This window comes from Heptranchias perlo, chromosome 44 (genome assembly GCF_035084215.1).
Source record: "Heptranchias perlo isolate sHepPer1 chromosome 44, sHepPer1.hap1, whole genome shotgun sequence".
Classification (NCBI taxonomy): domain Eukaryota; kingdom Metazoa; phylum Chordata; class Chondrichthyes; order Hexanchiformes; family Hexanchidae; genus Heptranchias; species Heptranchias perlo.
The window spans coordinates 772662-789555 of record NC_090368.1 but is presented as its reverse complement, the minus strand read 5'-3'; the positions used below and the strand labels follow the sequence as shown (position 1 = coordinate 789555).

General features: G+C 56.1%; 1 protein-coding gene across 2 annotated transcripts in view; it reads left to right on the top strand.

Moving 5' to 3' along the window:
- Nucleotides 1-372: 372 nt before the first annotated feature.
- The window catches only part of vps45 (vacuolar protein sorting 45 homolog), a 47663-nt gene continuing 31141 nt past the window's right edge, over nt 373-16894 (top strand). The window contains exons 1-10 of one of the 2 annotated variants that reach the window (XM_067975828.1): nt 373-562; nt 1845-1979; nt 2310-2370; nt 2788-2867; nt 3247-3315; nt 9589-9726; nt 10841-10951; nt 13373-13507; nt 13594-13707; nt 15138-15305. In XM_067975828.1, the coding sequence (XP_067831929.1) occupies nt 470-562; nt 1845-1979; nt 2310-2370; nt 2788-2867; nt 3247-3315; nt 9589-9726; nt 10841-10951; nt 13373-13507; nt 13594-13707; nt 15138-15305 (1104 nt within the window). In that variant the 5' untranslated portion in view covers nt 373-469. The remainder of the gene's footprint in view (nt 563-1844; nt 1980-2309; nt 2371-2787; nt 2868-3246; nt 3316-9588; nt 9727-10840; nt 10952-13372; nt 13508-13593; nt 13708-15137; nt 15306-16894) is intronic. The other variant, XM_067975827.1, reaches the window with a different exon arrangement.

Sequence of the window (16894 nt, the reverse complement as noted above, 5' to 3'; positions counted from 1 at the left end):
ATACACTTAAGTCCTGGAGTGAGACTTGAACCCACAATCTAATGATTCCAGGGGTGGGATTATTACCATTGAGCTAATCTAACACCCAGTAAGAATGTTTGTACTCTCGACCTTTAAGTCTTTCGCATCCACAATCCATTTTCACTCATGCATAAAATATTAAAGTTGACCGACTGCCTGACTGTGACAGCAGAAACCTGCCTGTTAAACCATGAATTAACCTCTGTTGACAAAACAACATCTGGGCAGATTGACGCCCGCCTGCCCGGCGCCCACAGCACTCTGGGAGTTGTAGTTCCCGCGCAGTCGCAGTGCGAGGCCGGGGGGCGGAAGGACGGAGAGCGGGGAACTACAACTCCCGCCATGCTGCGGGCCCAGAGACCGCGGCCTTCAGTCTTTGCCGGGGGTTTGACTGCGAATCCTTCCCTCCGCAGCCGCAGCCGCAGCCGGTGCCGGTCTCCCGTCCGCCATGAACGTGGTGCTCGCCGTCAAGCAGTATGTGTCCAAGATGATCGAGGAGAGCGGCCCCGGGATGAAGGTGCTGCTGATGGACAAGGAGACGGTGAGTGGCCGAGGAGGCAAATGCGGCCTGTGGTGGACCTGCCCTGGGAGTGACCCTGACCCTGAGGGGACAGTGTAGAGGGAGCTTTACTCTGTATCTAACCCTGTACCTGCCCTGGGAGTGTTTGATGGGACAGTGTAGAGGGAGCTTTACTCTGTATCTAACCCTGTACCTGCCCTGGGAGTGTTTGATGGGACAGTGTAGAGGGAGCTTTACTCTGTATCTAACCCTGTACCTGCCCTGGGAGTGTTTGATGGGACAGTGTAGAGGGAGCTTTACTCTGTATCTAACCCTGTACCTGCCCTGGGAGTGTTTGATGGGACAGTGTAGAGGGAGCTTTACTCTGTATCTAACCCTGTACCTGCCCTGGGAGTGTTTGATGGGACAGTGTAGAGGGAGCTTTACTCTGTATCTAACCCTGTACCTGCCCTGGGAGTGTTTGATGGGACAGTGTAGAGGGAGCTTTACTCTGTATCTAACCCTGTACCTGCCCTGGGAGTGTTTGATGGGACAGTGTAGAGGGATCTTTACTCTGTATCTAACCCTGTACCTGCCCTGGGAGTGTTTGATGGGACAGTGTAGAGGGAGCTTTACTCTGTATCTAACCCTGTACCTGACCCTGGGAGTGTTTGATGGGACAGTGTAGAGGGATCTTTACTCTGTATCTAACCCTGTACCTGCCCTGGGAGTGTTTGATGGGACAGTGTAGAGGGAGCTTTACTCTGTATCTAACCCTGTACCTGCCCTGGGAGTGTTTGATGGGACAGTGTAGAGGGAGCTTTACTCTGTATCTAACCCTGTACCTGCCCTGGGAGTGTTTGATGGGACAGTGTAAGAGGGAGCTTTACTCTGTATCTAACCCTGTACCTGCCCTGGGAGTGTTTGATGGGACAGTGTAGAGGGAGCTTTACTCTGTATCTAACCCTGTACCTGACCCTGGGAGTGTTTGATGGGACAGTGTAGAGGGAGCTTTACTCTGTATCTAACCCTGTACCTGACCCTGGGAGTGTTTGATGGGACAGTGTGGAGGGAGCTTTACTCTGTATCTAACCCTGTACCTGCCCTGGGAGTGTTTGACGGGACAGTGTAGAGGGAGCTTTACTCTGTGTCTAACCCTGTACCTGCCCTGGGAGTGACCCTGACCCTGAGGGGAGAGTGTAGAGGGAGCTTTACTCTGTGTCTCACTCCTGCCCCCTGGGGTCAGCACGTCGAGTGTCGAAGGGGAAAGGTATAATGTGGGTGCTGAGTGGAACGTGTGATGTGTCTCTGGTTTCTCTCACAGACGAGCATCGTCAGTATGGTGTACACACAGTCCGAGATCCTGCAGAAGGAGGTTTACCTCTTCGAGCGCATTGATTCCACTAACCGTGAGACCATGAAGCACCTGAAGGCCATCTGCTTTCTGCGGCCTACCAAGGTAAGCATCGCCCCCTGGCTACCTGCCCCACGTCAGGGCCTGTAATCCACTCCTCACCTGCACCCTGCCTGGAATACACAGCTTGGATACAGGGGGGTGAGCGGATAGGGCGGGAAGGCGGGGGATAGGGCGGGAAGGCGGGGGATAGGGTGGGAGGGCGGGGGTGAGGGAATAGGGTGGGAGTGAGGGGAGGGTCACGGGGAGGAGGTGGGGGTGAGGGGAGGGTCACGGGGAGGAGGTGGGGGTGAGGGGAGGGTCACGGGGACGAGGGACGCGGAGAGCCGGGCTTGTTCAGCCTTTCCTCCAGTAATTGTTGTTTCCGTTTTCTAGGAGAACGTTGAATTTCTGATTCAGGAGCTACACAGACCCAAGTACGGCCTGTTGTTTGTCTGTAAGTACTCGACAGTCCCATCACTCACCAACAGTTCTGTGGGATGAGCAGCTCACCCGACGGCTCAGTATCCAAGTGGGGGTGAGAGTCACTGAGCTACACAAACAGGAGGGGCCCAAGTTCCAACCCCAGTCTGTGCTGAGGCAGCTGATCTGAGCTGGGGCAGCAGAGGAGGCTGGAATTGGCCTCAGTGCCCCGAGGTCAAGGAGGGAATATAATCAGTCTCGCCGGGGTCCCAGTGACCTCTGGCACGGTACAGACTGGGGATGGAAACCGGGCCCCTCTCTGCTGCGTGGCTCGCCGGGTGGGTGCATTTACTCACCGAGTATGGGTAACAGGGGCTCTTCCAATCAGTAGCTGGCTGCAAGCTCTCCTTAGTCTGTCTCTGACTCTCTCTCTCTCTCTCTCTGTTTGTAGATTTCAGTAATGTGATCAGTAAGAGTGACATAAAATCCCTGGCAGAGGCTGATGAGCAGGAGGTGGTTTCTGAAGTTCAGGTAAGTGGGAGTTATGATGGAGGGCATTAAAGGGGACCCCACTGTAAATGAGTCCGGGTCCCCATGAACCCCCCGTAACTGGGTCCGTGTCCCCTTTTAAAAAACCCCCCCCCCGTAACTGGGTCCGGGTCCCCACTAACCCCCCCCCCCCCCCCCCAGTAACTGGGTCCGGGACCCCACTAACCCCCCCACCCCCCCAAGTAACTGGGTCTGGGTCCCCACTAACCCCCCACCACCTCCCAATAACTGGGTTCGGGTCCCCACTAACCCAGTAAATAGTCCACGCGCTCCTCTCTGATGGAGTTGAATATTTTGAACAGAACCTGACCCCAGGATTCTCCTCCCACCTCTCCTTCACTTCTCTCTTTTGCTGTTTTAGGAGTTTTATGGAGATTTTATCGCTGTGAGTCCCCACGTGTTTTCCCTCAATCTCTTGGGCTGTGCTCAGGTAAGCAGAGAGTGAGTGTATGTGAGTCCTCTCCCTGACTGACTAACCAGCAGCTCAGGACCCCTCCGTCTAATCTAATCGAATTTAATTTAAGATAATTAAAGGATTTGATAGGGTCGATAGAGAGAAACTATTTCCTCTGGTGGGAGAGTCCGGAACAAGGGGGGCATAACCTTAAAATTAGAGCCAGGCCGTTCAGGGGTGATGTCAGGAAGCACTTCTTCACACAAAGGGGAGTGGGAATCTGGAACTCTCTCCCCCAAAAAGCTGCTGAGACTGGGGGTCTATTGAAAATTTCAAAACTGAGATTGATAGATTTTTGTTGGGTGAGGGTATTAAGGGCTACGGAACCAAGGCGGGTAAATGGAGTTAAGATCCAGATCAGCCATGGTCTAATTGAATGGCGGAACAGGCTCGAGGGGCTGAATGGCCTCCTCCTGTTCCTATAATCTGTAGCAGAAGCTCACGGGACAGACAAGGTTATACCATGGGGTGAGAGGACAAGTTATTCTGCAGGATATGAAGTTATTATACCAGGCACAATATAGAAAGTTCAGAGGGGAAGTGAAAAAGGAAATAAGAGGGGCAAAGAGAGAGTATGAGAATAGACTGGTGGCCAACATAAAGGGGAATCCAAGTCTTCGACAGGCTGTAAACCGGTAGTAAGAGGAGGGGTGGGGCTGATTAGGGACCAAAAAGGAAATCTACTCATGGAGGCAGAGGCCATGGCCGAGGTACTAAATGAGTTTTTTTTTATTTGTTCATGGGATGTGGGTGTCGCTGGCGAGGCCGGCATTTATTGCCCATCCCTAATTGCCCTCGAGAAGGTGGTGGTGAGCCGCCTTCTTAAACCGCTGCAGTCCGTGTGGTGAAGGTTCTCCCACAGTGCTGTTAGGAAGGGAGTTCCAGGATTTTGACCCAGCGACAATGAAGGAACGGCGATATATTTCCAAGTCGGGATGGTGTGTGACTTGGAGGGGAACGTGCAGGTGGTGTTGTTCCCATGTGCCTGCTGCTCTTGTCCTTCTAGGTGGTAGAGGTCGCGGGTTTGGGAGGTGCTGTCGAAGAAGCCTTGGCGAGTTGCTGCAGTGCATCCTGTGGATGGTACACACTGCAGCCACAGTGCGCCGGTGGTGAAGGGAGTGAATGTTTAGGGTGGTGGATGGGGTGCCAATCAAGCGGGCTGCTTTATCTTGGATGGTGTTGAGCTTCTTGAGTGTTGTTGGAGCTGCACTCATCCAAGCAAGTGGAGAGTATTCCATCACACTCCTGACTTGTGCCTTGTAGATGGTGGAAAGGCTTTGGGGAGTCAGGAGGTGAGTCACTCGCCGCAGAATACCCAGCCTCTGACCTGCTCTCGTAGCCACAGTATTTATATGGCTGGTCCAGTTAAGTTTCTGGTCAATGGTGACCCCCAGGATGTTGATGGTGGGGGATTCGGCGATGGTAATGCCGTTGAATGTCAAGGGGAGGTGGTTAGACTCTCTCTTGTTGGAGATGGTCATTGCCTGGCACTTATCTGGCGCGAATGTTACTTGGCACTTATGAGCCCAAGCCTGGATGTTGTCCAGGTCTTGCTGCATGCGGGCTCGGACTGCTTCATTATCTGAGGGGTTGCGAATGGAACTGAACACTGTGCAGTCATCAGCGAACATCCCCATTTCTGACCTAATGATGGAGGGAAGGTCATTGATGAAGCAGCTGAAGATGGTTGGGCCTAGGACACTGCCCTGAGGAACTCCTGCAGCAATGCCCTGGGCCTGAGATGATTGGCCTCCAACAACCACTACCATCTTCCTTTGTGCTAGGTATGACTCCAGCCACTGGAGAGTTTTCCCCCCGATTCCCATTGACTTCAATTTTACTCGGGCTCCTTGGTGCCACACTCGGTCAAATGCTGCCTTGATGTCAAGGGCAGTCACTCTCACCTCACCTCTGGAATTCAGCTCTTTTATCCATGTTTGGACCAAGGCTGTAATGAGGTCTGGAGCTGAATGGTCCTGGCGGAACCCAAACTGAGCATCGGTGAGCAGGTTATTGGTGAGTAAGTGCTGCTTGATAGCACTGTCGACGATACCTTCCATCACTTTGCTGACGATTGAGAGTAGACTGATGGGGCGGTAATTGGCCGGATTGGATTTGTCCTGCTTTTTGTGGACAGGACATACCTGGGCAATTTTCCACATTGTCGGGTAGATGCCAGTGTTGTAGCTGTACTGGAACAGCTTGGCTAGAGGCGCAGCTAGTTCTGGAGCACAAGTCTTCAGCACTACAGCTGGGATGTTGTCGGGGCCCATAGCCTTTGCTGTATCCAGTGCACTCAGCCGTTTCTTGATATCACGTGGAGTGAATCGAATTGGCCGAAGACTGGCTTTCGTGATGGTGGGGATATCGGGAGGAGGCTGAGATGGATCATCCACTCGGCACTTCTGGCTGAAGATGGTTGCAAATGCTTCAGCCTTGTCTTTTGCACTCACGTGCTGGACTCCGCCATCATTGAGAATGGGGATGTTTGCAGAGCCTCCTCCTCCCGTTAGTTGTTTAATTGTCCACCACCATTCACGATTGGATGTGGCAGGACTGCAGAGCTTTGATCTGATCCGTTGGTTGTGGAATCACTTAGCTCTGTCTATAGCATGTTGCTTCCGCTGTTTAGCATGCATGTAGTCCTGAGTTGTAGCTTCACCAGGTTGGCACCTCATTTTTAGGTATGCCTGGTGCTGCTCCTGGCATGCTCTTCTACACTCCTCATTGAACCAGGGTTGATCCCCTGGCTTGTTGGTAATGGTAGAGTGAGGAATATGCCGGGCCATGAGGTTACAGATTGTGCTGGAATACAATTCTGCTGCTGCTGATGGCCCACAGCGCCTCATGGATGCCCAGTTTTGAGCTGCGAGATCTGTTCTGAATCTATCCCATTTAGCACGGTGGTAGTGCCACACAACACGTTGGATGGTGTCCTCAGTGCGAAGACGGGACTTCATCTCCACGAGGACTGTGCGGTGGTCACTCCTACCAATACTGTCATGGACAGATGCATTTGCGACAGGTAGATTGGTGAGGACGAGGTCAAGTAAGTTTTTCCCTCGTGTTGGTTCGCTCACCACCTGCCGCAGGCCCAGTCTAGCAGCTATGTCCTTCAGGGCTTGGTCAGTAGTGGTGCTACCGAGCCACTCTTGGTGATGGACATTGAAGTCCCCCACCCAGAGTACATTCTGTGCCCTTGCTACCCTCAGTGCTTCCTCCAAGTGGTGCTCAACATGGAGGAGGACTGATTCATCAGCTGAGGGAGGACGGTAGGTGGTTTCCTTGCCCATGTTTGACCTGATGCCATGAGATTTCATGGGGTCCAGAGTCAATGTTGAGGACTCCCAGGGCCATTCCCTCCTGACTGTATATCACTGTACCGCCACCTCTGGTGGGTCTGTCCTGCCGGTGGGACAGGACATACCCAGGGATGGTGATGGAAGAGTCTGGGACGTTGGCTGAAAGATATGATTCTGTGAGTATGGCTATGTCAGGCTGTTGCTTGACTAGTCTGTGGGACAGCTCTCCCAATTTTGGCACAAGTCCCCAGATGTTAATAAGGAGGACCTTGCAGGGTCGACTGGGCTTGGTGTTTTGCCGTTGTCGTGTCCGGTGCCTAGTGGTCCGATGCCGGGTGGTCCGTCCGGTTTTATTCTTATTATGACTTTTCGTAGCGAGATTTTACAACTGAGTGGCTTGCTGGGCCATTTCAGAGGGCAATTAAGAATCAACCACATTGCTGTGGGTCTGGAGTCACATATAGGCCAGACCGGGTAAGGACGGCAGGTTTCCTTCCCTCAAGGACATTAGTGAACCAGATGGGTTTTTACGACAATCCGGTAGTTTCATGGCCATCATTACTGATACTAGTATTTTAATTCCAGATTTTTATTTAATTAATTGAATTTAAATTCGCCAGCTGCCGTGGCGGGATTTGAACTCATGACTCTGTATTTTAGTCCAGGCCTCTGGATTACTAGCCCAGTAATATAACCACTATGCTACCGTACCCTGCATCTGTCTTTACCAAGGAAGGAGATGCTGCCAGAGTCTCAGTAAAGGAAGATATAGTTGAGATACTGGATGGGCTAAGGATTGATAAAGAAGAGATACTAGAAAGGTTACCTGGTCTGGATGGGATGCATCCGAGGTTGCTGAGGGAAGTAAGGGTGGAAATTGCGGAGGTACTGGCTATAATCTTCCAAACCTCCGTAGATACGGGGGTGGTGCCAGAGGACTGGAGAATTGCAAATATTACACCCTTGTTCAAAGAAGGGTGTAGGATGAACCCAGCAACTATAGGCCGGTCAGTTTAACCTCGGGGCTGGGGAAACTTTTAGAAACGATAATCCGAATCAGAATTAACAGTCACTTGGACGAGTGTGGATTGATTAGGGAAAGCCAGCACGGATTTGTTAAAGGCAAATCATGTTTAACTAACCTGATAGAGTTTTTTGATGAGGTAACAGAGAGGGTAGATGAGGGCAATGCAGTTGATGTGGTGTATATGGACATTCAAAAGGCGTTTGATAAAGTGCTGCATGGTAGGATTATCATCAAGATTGCAGCCCATGGAATAAAGGGGGCAGCAACAACATGGATACAGAATTGGCTAAGTAACAGGAAGCAGAGAGTAGTGGTGAATGGTTGTTTTTCGGACTGGAGGGAGGTGTACAGTGGGGTTCCCCAGGGGTCAGTGAAGGGACCACTGCTTTTCTTGATACATATTAATGACTTGGACTTGAGTGTACAGGGCACAAATATCCAAATTTGCAGATGACACAAAACTTGGAAGGGGAGTGAACAGTGAGGAGGATAGTGATAGACTTCAAGAGGATATAGACAGGCTGGTGGAATGGGCGGACACGTGGCAGATGAAATTTAATGCAGAAAAATGCAAGGTGATACATTTTGGTAGGAAGAACGAGGAGAGGTAATATAAACTAGAGGGCACAACTCTAAAAGGGATACAAGAACAGAGCGATCTGGGGGTATATGTGTACAAATCATTGAAGGTTGCAGGGCAGGCTGAGAATGCGCTTAAAAAAGCATACGGTATCCTGGGCTTTATAAATAGAGACATAGAGCACAAAAGCAAGGAAGTCATGATGAACCTTTGTAAAACACTGGTTCGGCCACAACTGGCATATTATGTCCAGTTCTGGGCACTGCACTTTAGGAAAGATGTGAAGGCCTTAGAGAGGGTGCAGAAGAGATTTACTAGAATGATTCCAGGGATGAGGAACTTTAGTTACGTGGATGGATTGGAGAAGCTGGGGCTGTTCTCTGAACAGAGAAGGTTGAGAGGAGATTTGATAGAAGTTTTCAAAATCATGAAGGGCCTAGACACAATAGATAGAGAGAAACTGTTCCCATTGGCGGAAGGGTCAAGAACCAGAGGACATAGATTTAAGGTGATTGGCAAAAGAACCAAAGGTGACATGAGGAAAAACTTTTTTACACAGCGAGTGGTTAAGATCTGGAATGCACTGCCCGAGCGGGTGGTGGAGGCAGATTCAATCATGGCCTTCAAAAGGGAACTGGATAAGTACTTGAAAGGAAAAAAATTGTAGGGCTACAGGGAAAGGGCGGGGGAGTGGGACTGGCTGGATTGCTCTTGCATAGAGCTGGCACGGACTCGATGGGCTGAATGGCCTCCCTCCGTGCTGTAACCTTTCTCTTTACTCTGTATCTAACCTTGTACCTGCCCTGGGAGTGTTTGATGGGACAGTGTAGAGGGAGCTTTACTCTGTATCTAACCCGTGCTGTACCTGCCCTGGGAGTGTTTGATGGGACAGTGTAGAGGGAGCTTTACTCTGTATCTAACCCTGTACCTGCCCTGGGAGTGTTTGATGGGACAGTGTAGAGGGAGCTTTACTCTGTATCTAACCCTGTACCTGTCCTGGGAGTGTTTGATGGGACAGTGTAGAGGGAGCTTTACTCTGTATCTAACCCTGTACCTGTCCTGGGAGTGTTTGATGGGACAGTGTAGAGGGAGCTTTACTCTGTATCTAACCCGTGCTGTACCTGCCCTGGGAGTGTTTGATGGGACAGTGTAGAGGGAGCTTTACTCTGTATCTAACCCGTGCTGTACCTGCCCTGGGAGTGTTTGATGTTCATAGTACAAATTATTATGTCCTCCTTGACATTGAGATCAGTTTGATGTTTTCTAATAGCTGTTTGTTTAATACCTGATGATGTGGTTCTGGGTATGAAGTGATTAATGCCGTGTGTCCTAACCATCAGGGTAGAAACTGGAACCCTGCACTATTGGCAAGAACCACGCAGGGGCTGACTGCAGTGCTCCTGTCACTGAAGAAATGTCCCATGATCCGTTACCAGCTGAGCTCGGATATGGCGAAGAGGCTTGCAGAGAGTGTCAAGGTGATGCAGCACATTGGGGTGAACAGTCCTTGTGTGAACAGTCGTTTGGGGAGGGGTTGGAGACAGTTTTGTCCGTGATGGTTTTACGGTGATGACGGTAACAGTGAGGATAATATTGGATCTGGGAACCTGTCTCAATGACTTGTACTCGTCCATTTCACTGACTCCAGCTCGAATGGGACTCTGCTTATACACAACTGAAGCTTCCATTACAGTCAAAATTGGACTCTCATTCTCTCATCATTTATCCCATAAGGATATGGACCGGTGATGAACGATGGGTCGAGTCAGGGCCCACCCAGGATCCGTCCACTGGCCCGCTGCCAATTATGGCCACAGGATGCCTCATGGGAAATGAAAAATATCACACTGGTACAGTGGGAGGTGAATTACTGAGGATGGAGCTTGAACACATCAATGAGAGAGTGTAGAGGGAGCTTTACTCTGTATCTAACCCTGTACCTGCCCTGGGAATGTTTGATTGGACAGTGTAGAGGGAGCTTTACTCTGTATCTAACCCTGTACCTGCCCTGGGAGTGTTTGACAGGACAGTGTAGAGGGAGCTTTACTCTGTATCTAACCCGTGCTGTACCTGCCCTGGGAGTGTTTGACGGGACAGTGTAGAGGGAGCTTTACTCTGTATCTAACCCTGTACCTGCCCTGGGAGTGTTTGACAGGACAGTGTAGAGGGAGCTTTACTCTGTATCTAACCCGTGCTGTACCTGCCCTGGGAGTGTTTGATGGGACAGTGTAGAGGGAGCTTTACTCTGTATCTAACCCGTGCTGTACCTGCCCTGGGAGTGATTGATGGGACAGTGTAGAGGGAGCTTTACTCTGTATCTAACCCTGTACCTGCCCTGGGAGTGTTTGATGGGACAGTGTGGAGGGAGCTTTACTCTGTATCTAACCCTGTACCTGCCCTGGGAGTGTTTGATGCTGACTCTGGATGCTTATATTGGGTGTTTTATTGTACCTCGACGAGTATAAAAGTCGGTGAAGGAGAGAGAAGTTTGGTGCTGGTGCCGTGTGTCCAGGGGGTGGGTGCTGAATATTTATGACGTGGATTAATGTCACATTTACTTAAACAATATCATTCGCTCTGTCCCCATGGCAGCAAATCATCACCAAGGAGTACGAGCTGTTCGAGTTCCGTCGGACTGAGGTCCCGCCCCTGCTTCTGATCCTGGATCGCAGCGATGATGCCATTACCCCACTTCTCAACCAGGTGAGTACTGGGCAATGACCCCGGGCCCCTCGATCCCGACCCCTCTCCCCCCTCCTGGTGTTTAAGATGTGAAGCCCCATGATCTCTGACTGTGCTGACTTTGGCTGGGTGCTGTGCTGAATCTGGTGGAGAGTGTAATGCTGCAGTAAGTGTGATTTAACACTGGAGGGAGCTGAGTTACAGCGGGACTGAGACGGGAGCTGGAGTGTCCGACCGCAGGAGCTGGACACTCCTCAACACAGTCATATAATGTCGGCTCTTCTCCCTCCACCACTTCTGAATCAGAGGCAAAGGTTCAGGCAGAGAGATGAAGCAAAGATGCTGGGAATACACAGCTGGTCTGTCAGTGGGACGGGGCACAGACTGGGTAACAGCTCGGACCCTCCATCAGAACTGGGAGCTGAGCGCGAACCTTTACAGCAGGAGTAACTCAAACCTGGGAGCTGAGGGGTACACGGGAGGGAGGGGAGTAGATGATGTGGGGGACACGGGGGGAGGGGAGTAGATGATGTGGGGTACACGGGGAGAGGAGAGTAGATGATGAGGGGTACACGGGGGGAGGAGAGTAGATGATGTGGGGGACACGGGGGGAGGGGAGTAGATGTTGTGGGGTACACGGGGGGAGGGGAGTAGATGATGTGGGGTACACGGGGAGAGGAGAGGAGAGTAGATGATGAGGGGTACACGGGGGGAGGGGAGTAGATGATGTGGGGGACACGGGGGGGAGGGGAGTAGATGATGTGGGGGACACGGGAGGGAGGGGAGTAGATGATGTGGGGTACACGGGGAGAGGAGAGTAGATGATGAGGGGGACACGGGGGGAGGGGAGTAGATGATGTGGGGTACACGGGGGGAGGGGAGTAGATGATGAGGGGTACACGGGGGGAGGGGAGTAGATGATGAGGGGTACACGGGGGGAGGGGAGTAGATGATGTGGGGTACACGGGGGGAGGGGAGTAGATGATGTGGGGGACACGGGGGGGAGGGGAGTAGATGATGTGGGGTACACGGGGAGAGGAGAGTAGATGATGTGGGGTACACGGGGGGAGGGGAGTAGATGATGTGGGGTACACGGGGGGAGGGGAGTAGATGATGAGGGGTACACGGGGGGAGGGGAGTAGATGATGTGGGGTACACAGGGGGAGGGGAGTAGATGATGTGGGGTACACGGGGGGAGTAGATGATGTGGGGTACACGGGGGGAGGGGAGTAGATGATGAGGGGTACACGGGGGGAGGGGAGTAGATGATGTGGGGTACACGGGGGGAGGGGAGTAGATGATGTGGGGTACACGGGGGGAGGGGAGTAGATGATGTGGGGTACACGGGGAGAGGAGAGTAGATGATGAGGGGTACACGGGGGGAGGGGAGTAGATGATGCGGGGGACACGGGGGGAGGGGAGTAGATGATGAGGGGTACACGGGGAGAGGGGAGTAGATGATGAGGGGTACACGGGGGGAGGGGAGTAGATGACGTGGGGTACACGGGGGGAGTAGATGATGCGGGGGACACGGGGGGGGGGGAGTAGATGATGCGGGGTACACGGGGGGAGGGGAGTAGATGATGCGGGGGACACGGGGGGAGGGGAGTAGATGATGTGGGGGACACGGGGGGAGGGGAGTAGATGATGTGGGGTACACGGGGGGAGGGGAGTAGATGATGAGGGGTACACGGGGGGAGGGGAGTAGATGATGTGGGGTACACAGGGGGAGGGGAGTAGATGATGTGGGGTACACGGGGGGAGTAGATGATGTGGGGTACACGGGGGGAGGGGAGTAGATGATGAGGGGTACACGGGGGAGGGGAGTAGATGATGTGGGGTACACGGGGGGAGGGGAGTAGATGATGTGGGGTACACGGGGAGAGGAGAGTAGATGATGAGGGGTACACGGGGGGAGGGGAGTAGATGATGCGGGGGACACGGGGGGAGGGGAGTAGATGATGAGGGGTACACGGGGAGAGGGGAGTAGATGATGAGGGGTACACGGGGGGAGGGGAGTAGATGACGTGGGGTACACGGGGGGAGTAGATGATGCGGGGGACACGGGGGGGGGGGGGGGGAGTAGATGATGCGGGGGACACGGGGGAGGGGAGTAGATGATGTGGGGGACACGGGGGGAGGGGAGTAGATGATGTGGGGGACACGGGGGGTGGGCACAGCCGATGATGCGGGGGACACGGGGGGAGGGGAGTAGATGATGTGGGGGACACGGGGGGAGGGGAGTAGATGATGTGGGGGACACGGGGGGAGGGCACAGCCGATGATGCGGGGGACATGGGGGGAGGGGAGTAGATGATGTGGGGGACACGGGGGGAGGGGAGTAAATGATGTGGGGGACACGGGGGGAGGGCACAGCCGATGATGTGGGGTACTCGGGGCAGTGTGGTGAGGGGTACAGTGACCGCCCATCTTGTTTTGCAGTGGACGTACCAGGCAATGGTTCATGAGCTCCTGGGAATCAATAACAATCGAATCGATCTGTCCCGAGTGCCGGGGATCAGCAAGGACCTGAAGGAGGTGGTTCTCTCTGCTGAAAACGATGAGTTCTACACCAATGTGAGTATAGCTGGAGGCTGGAAGGCTCCGCGTCCCCCTTGAACACATGGCCAGTCGTGTTTAACTCAGTCCGCTCTCATCTACAGAACATGTACCTCAACTTCGGGGAGATCGGGACCAACATCAAGAATCTGATGGAGGATTTTCAGAAAAAAAAACCAAAAGGCCAACAGAAACTGGAATCCATTTCAGACATGAAGGTAACGGGGGAGCGGGGGGAGCGGGGGGAGCGGGTGACGGGGGGCCGGGGGGAGCGGGTGACGGGGGGGCCGGGAGAGCGGGTGACGGGGGGAGCGGGTGACGGGGGGAGCGGGTGACGGGGGTGCCGGGAGAGCGGGTGACGAGGGGGCCGGGTGACGAGGGGGCCGGGTGACGAGGGGGCCGGGGGAGCGGGTGACGAGGGGGCCGGGAGAGCGGGTGACGAGGGGGCCGGGAGAGCGGGTGACGAGGGGGCCGGGAGAGCGGGTGACGGGGGGAACGGGTGACGGGGGTGACGGGTGACGCGGGTGACGGGGGTGACGGGGGGAGCGGGTGACGGGGGGAGCGGGTGACGGGGGTGACGGGGGGAGCGGGTGACGGGGGTGACGGGGGGAGCGGGTGACGGGGGTGACGGGGGGAGCGGGTGACGGGGGTGACGGGGGGAGCGGGTGACGGGGGTGACGGGGGGAGCGGGTGACGGGGGTGACGGGGGTGACGGGTGACGCGGGTGACGGGGGTGACGGGGGGAGCGGGTGACGGGGGGAGCGGGTGACGGGGGTGACGGGGGGAGCGGGTGACGGGGGTGACGGGGGGAGCGGGTGACGGGGGTGACGGGGGTGACGGGGGGAGCGGGTGACGGGGGTGACGGGGGTGACGGGGGGAGCGGGTGACGGGGGAGCGGGTGACGGGGGGGCCGGGGGAGCGGGTGACGAGGGGGCCGGGAGAGCGGGTGACGGGGGGAGCGGGTGACGAGGGGGCCGGGGGAGCGGGTGACGAGGGGGCCGGGGGAGCGGGTGACGAGGGGGCCGGGGGAGCGGGTGACGAGGGTGACGGGGGGAGCGGGTGACGGGGGGGCTGGGGGAGCGGGTGACGAGGGGGCCGGGAGAGCGGGTGACGGGGGGAGCGGGTGACGGGGGGGCTGGGGGAGCGGGTGACGAGGGGGCCGGGAGAGCGGGTGACGGGGGGGCCGGGGGGAGCGGGTGCCGGGGGGAGCGGGTGACGGGGGTGCCGGGGGGAGCGGGTGCCGGGGGGAGCGGGTGACGGGGGGGGCCGGGGGGGAGCGGGTGACGGGGTGACGGAGTAATGGTGGCGGAGGGAATGGGGTGGGGGAGCAGGGAACGGGAGATGCGGGAGGCACTGACGGAGCCTCTGTACGACCAGCAGGATGTGTGAGGTGTCTGGGGTGGGGGGTTTCACTTCTCCATCAGTCCATTCGATGGTCCTCAGACAGCGCTGTTGGAGGCTGCATCCCGCAGGGCCGGGCTGATTAGGGGCTCTCCCTCACTCCGGACAATGGCCCAATATAATTCCAGCGGACCAGGGCCCTTCCCTTCCCTTCCCCTGCGGTGTCCTGACCCGGGTACCTGGACAGGGAACTGCCCCCACGATGTTCAGCCTGCCATTGCTGACCTGAGCTTGTTGTTTCCCACAGGCCTTTGTGGAAAACTACCCGCAGTTTAAGAAGATGTCGGGCACAGTGTCCAAACACGTGACGGTGGTCGGCGAGCTGTCGCGATTGGTCAGCGAGCATCACCTGATGGAGGTGTCGGAGGTGGAGCAGGAGCTGGCCTGTCAGACTGACCACTCGAACGCCCTGCAGGTGAGGGAAGGGGCGGAGCCTGTCAGACTGACCACTCGAACGCCCTGCAGGTGAGGGAGGGGCGGAGCCTGTCAGACTGACCACTCGAACGCCCTGCAGGTGAGGGAGGGGGTGGAGCCTGTCAGACTGACCACTCGAACGCCCTGCAGGTGAGGGAGGGGGCGGAGCCTGTCAGACTGACCACTCGAACGCCCTGCAGGTGAGGGAGGGGGCGGAGCCTGTCAGACTGACCACTCGAACGCCCTGCAGGTGAGGGAGGGGGCGGAGCCTGTCAGACTGACCACTCGAACGCCCTGCAGGTGAGGGAGGGGGCGGAGCCTGTCAGACTGACCACTCGAACGCCCTGCAGGTGAGGGAGGGGGTGGAGCCTGTCAGACTGACCACTCGAACGCCCTGCAGGTGAGGGAGGGGGCGGAGCCTGTCAGACTGACCACTCGAACGCCCTGCAGGTGAGGGAGGGGGCGGAGCCTGTCAGACTGACCACTCGAACGCCCTGCAGGTGAGGGAGGGGGCGGAGCCTGTCAGACTGACCACTCGAACGCCCTGCAGGTGAGGGAGGGGGCGGAGCCTGTCAGACTGACCACTCGAGCGCCCTGCAGGTGAGGGAGGGGGCGGAGCCTGTCAGACTGACCACTCGAACGCCCTGCAGGTGAGGGAGGGGGCGGAGCCTGTCAGACTGACCACTCGAACGCCCTGCAGGTGAGGGAGGGGGCGGAGCCTGTCAGACTGACCACTCGAACGCCCTGCAGGTGAGGGAGGGGGCGGAGCCTGTCAGACTGACCACTCGAACGCCCTGCAGGTGAGGGAGGGGGCGGAGCCTGTCAGACTGACCACTCGAACGCCCTGCAGGTGAGGGAGGGGGCGGAGCCTGTCAGACTGACCACTCGAGTGCCCTGCAGGTGAGGGAGGGGCGGAGCCTGTCAGACTGACCACTCGAACGCCCTGCAGGTGAGGGAGGGGGCGGAGCCTGTCAGACTGACCACTCGAACGCCCTGCAGGTGAGGGAGGGGGTGGAGCCTGTCAGACTGACCACTCGAACGCCCTGCAGGTGAGGGAGGGGGCGGAGCCTGTCAGACTGACCACTCGAACGCCCTGCAGGTGAGGGAGGGGGCGGAGCCTGTCAGACTGACCACTCGAGTGCCCTGCAGGTGAGGGAGGGGGCGGAGCCTGTCAGACTGACCACTCGAACGCCCTGCAGGTGAGGGAGGGGGCGGAGCCTGTCAGACTGACCACTCGAACGCCCTGCAGGTGAGGGAGGGGGCGGAGCCTGTCAGACTGACCACTCGAACGCCCTGCAGGTGAGGGAGGGGGCGGAGCCTGTCAGACTGACCACTCGAGTGCCCTGCAGGTGTCCCCCTCGATGCACCTCCGAGTGTACACAGCAACATCAGGCTCCGTTGCGATGGCCCACACGGTTGAACATCCAGTTGACATGTATTGCACACCTCGGGGGGTGCGGGGGTGTCAGGCCCGAGCAGGAGCTGGGGGCAGAGTCTGGGGAGGTGACTGGAGGCCTGGTTGGAGGTGGGTTGTGAGGGATGTTTTGAAGGAGCGGGCGGGGGGGGGCTGATGGTTTAAGGTCCTGTCAC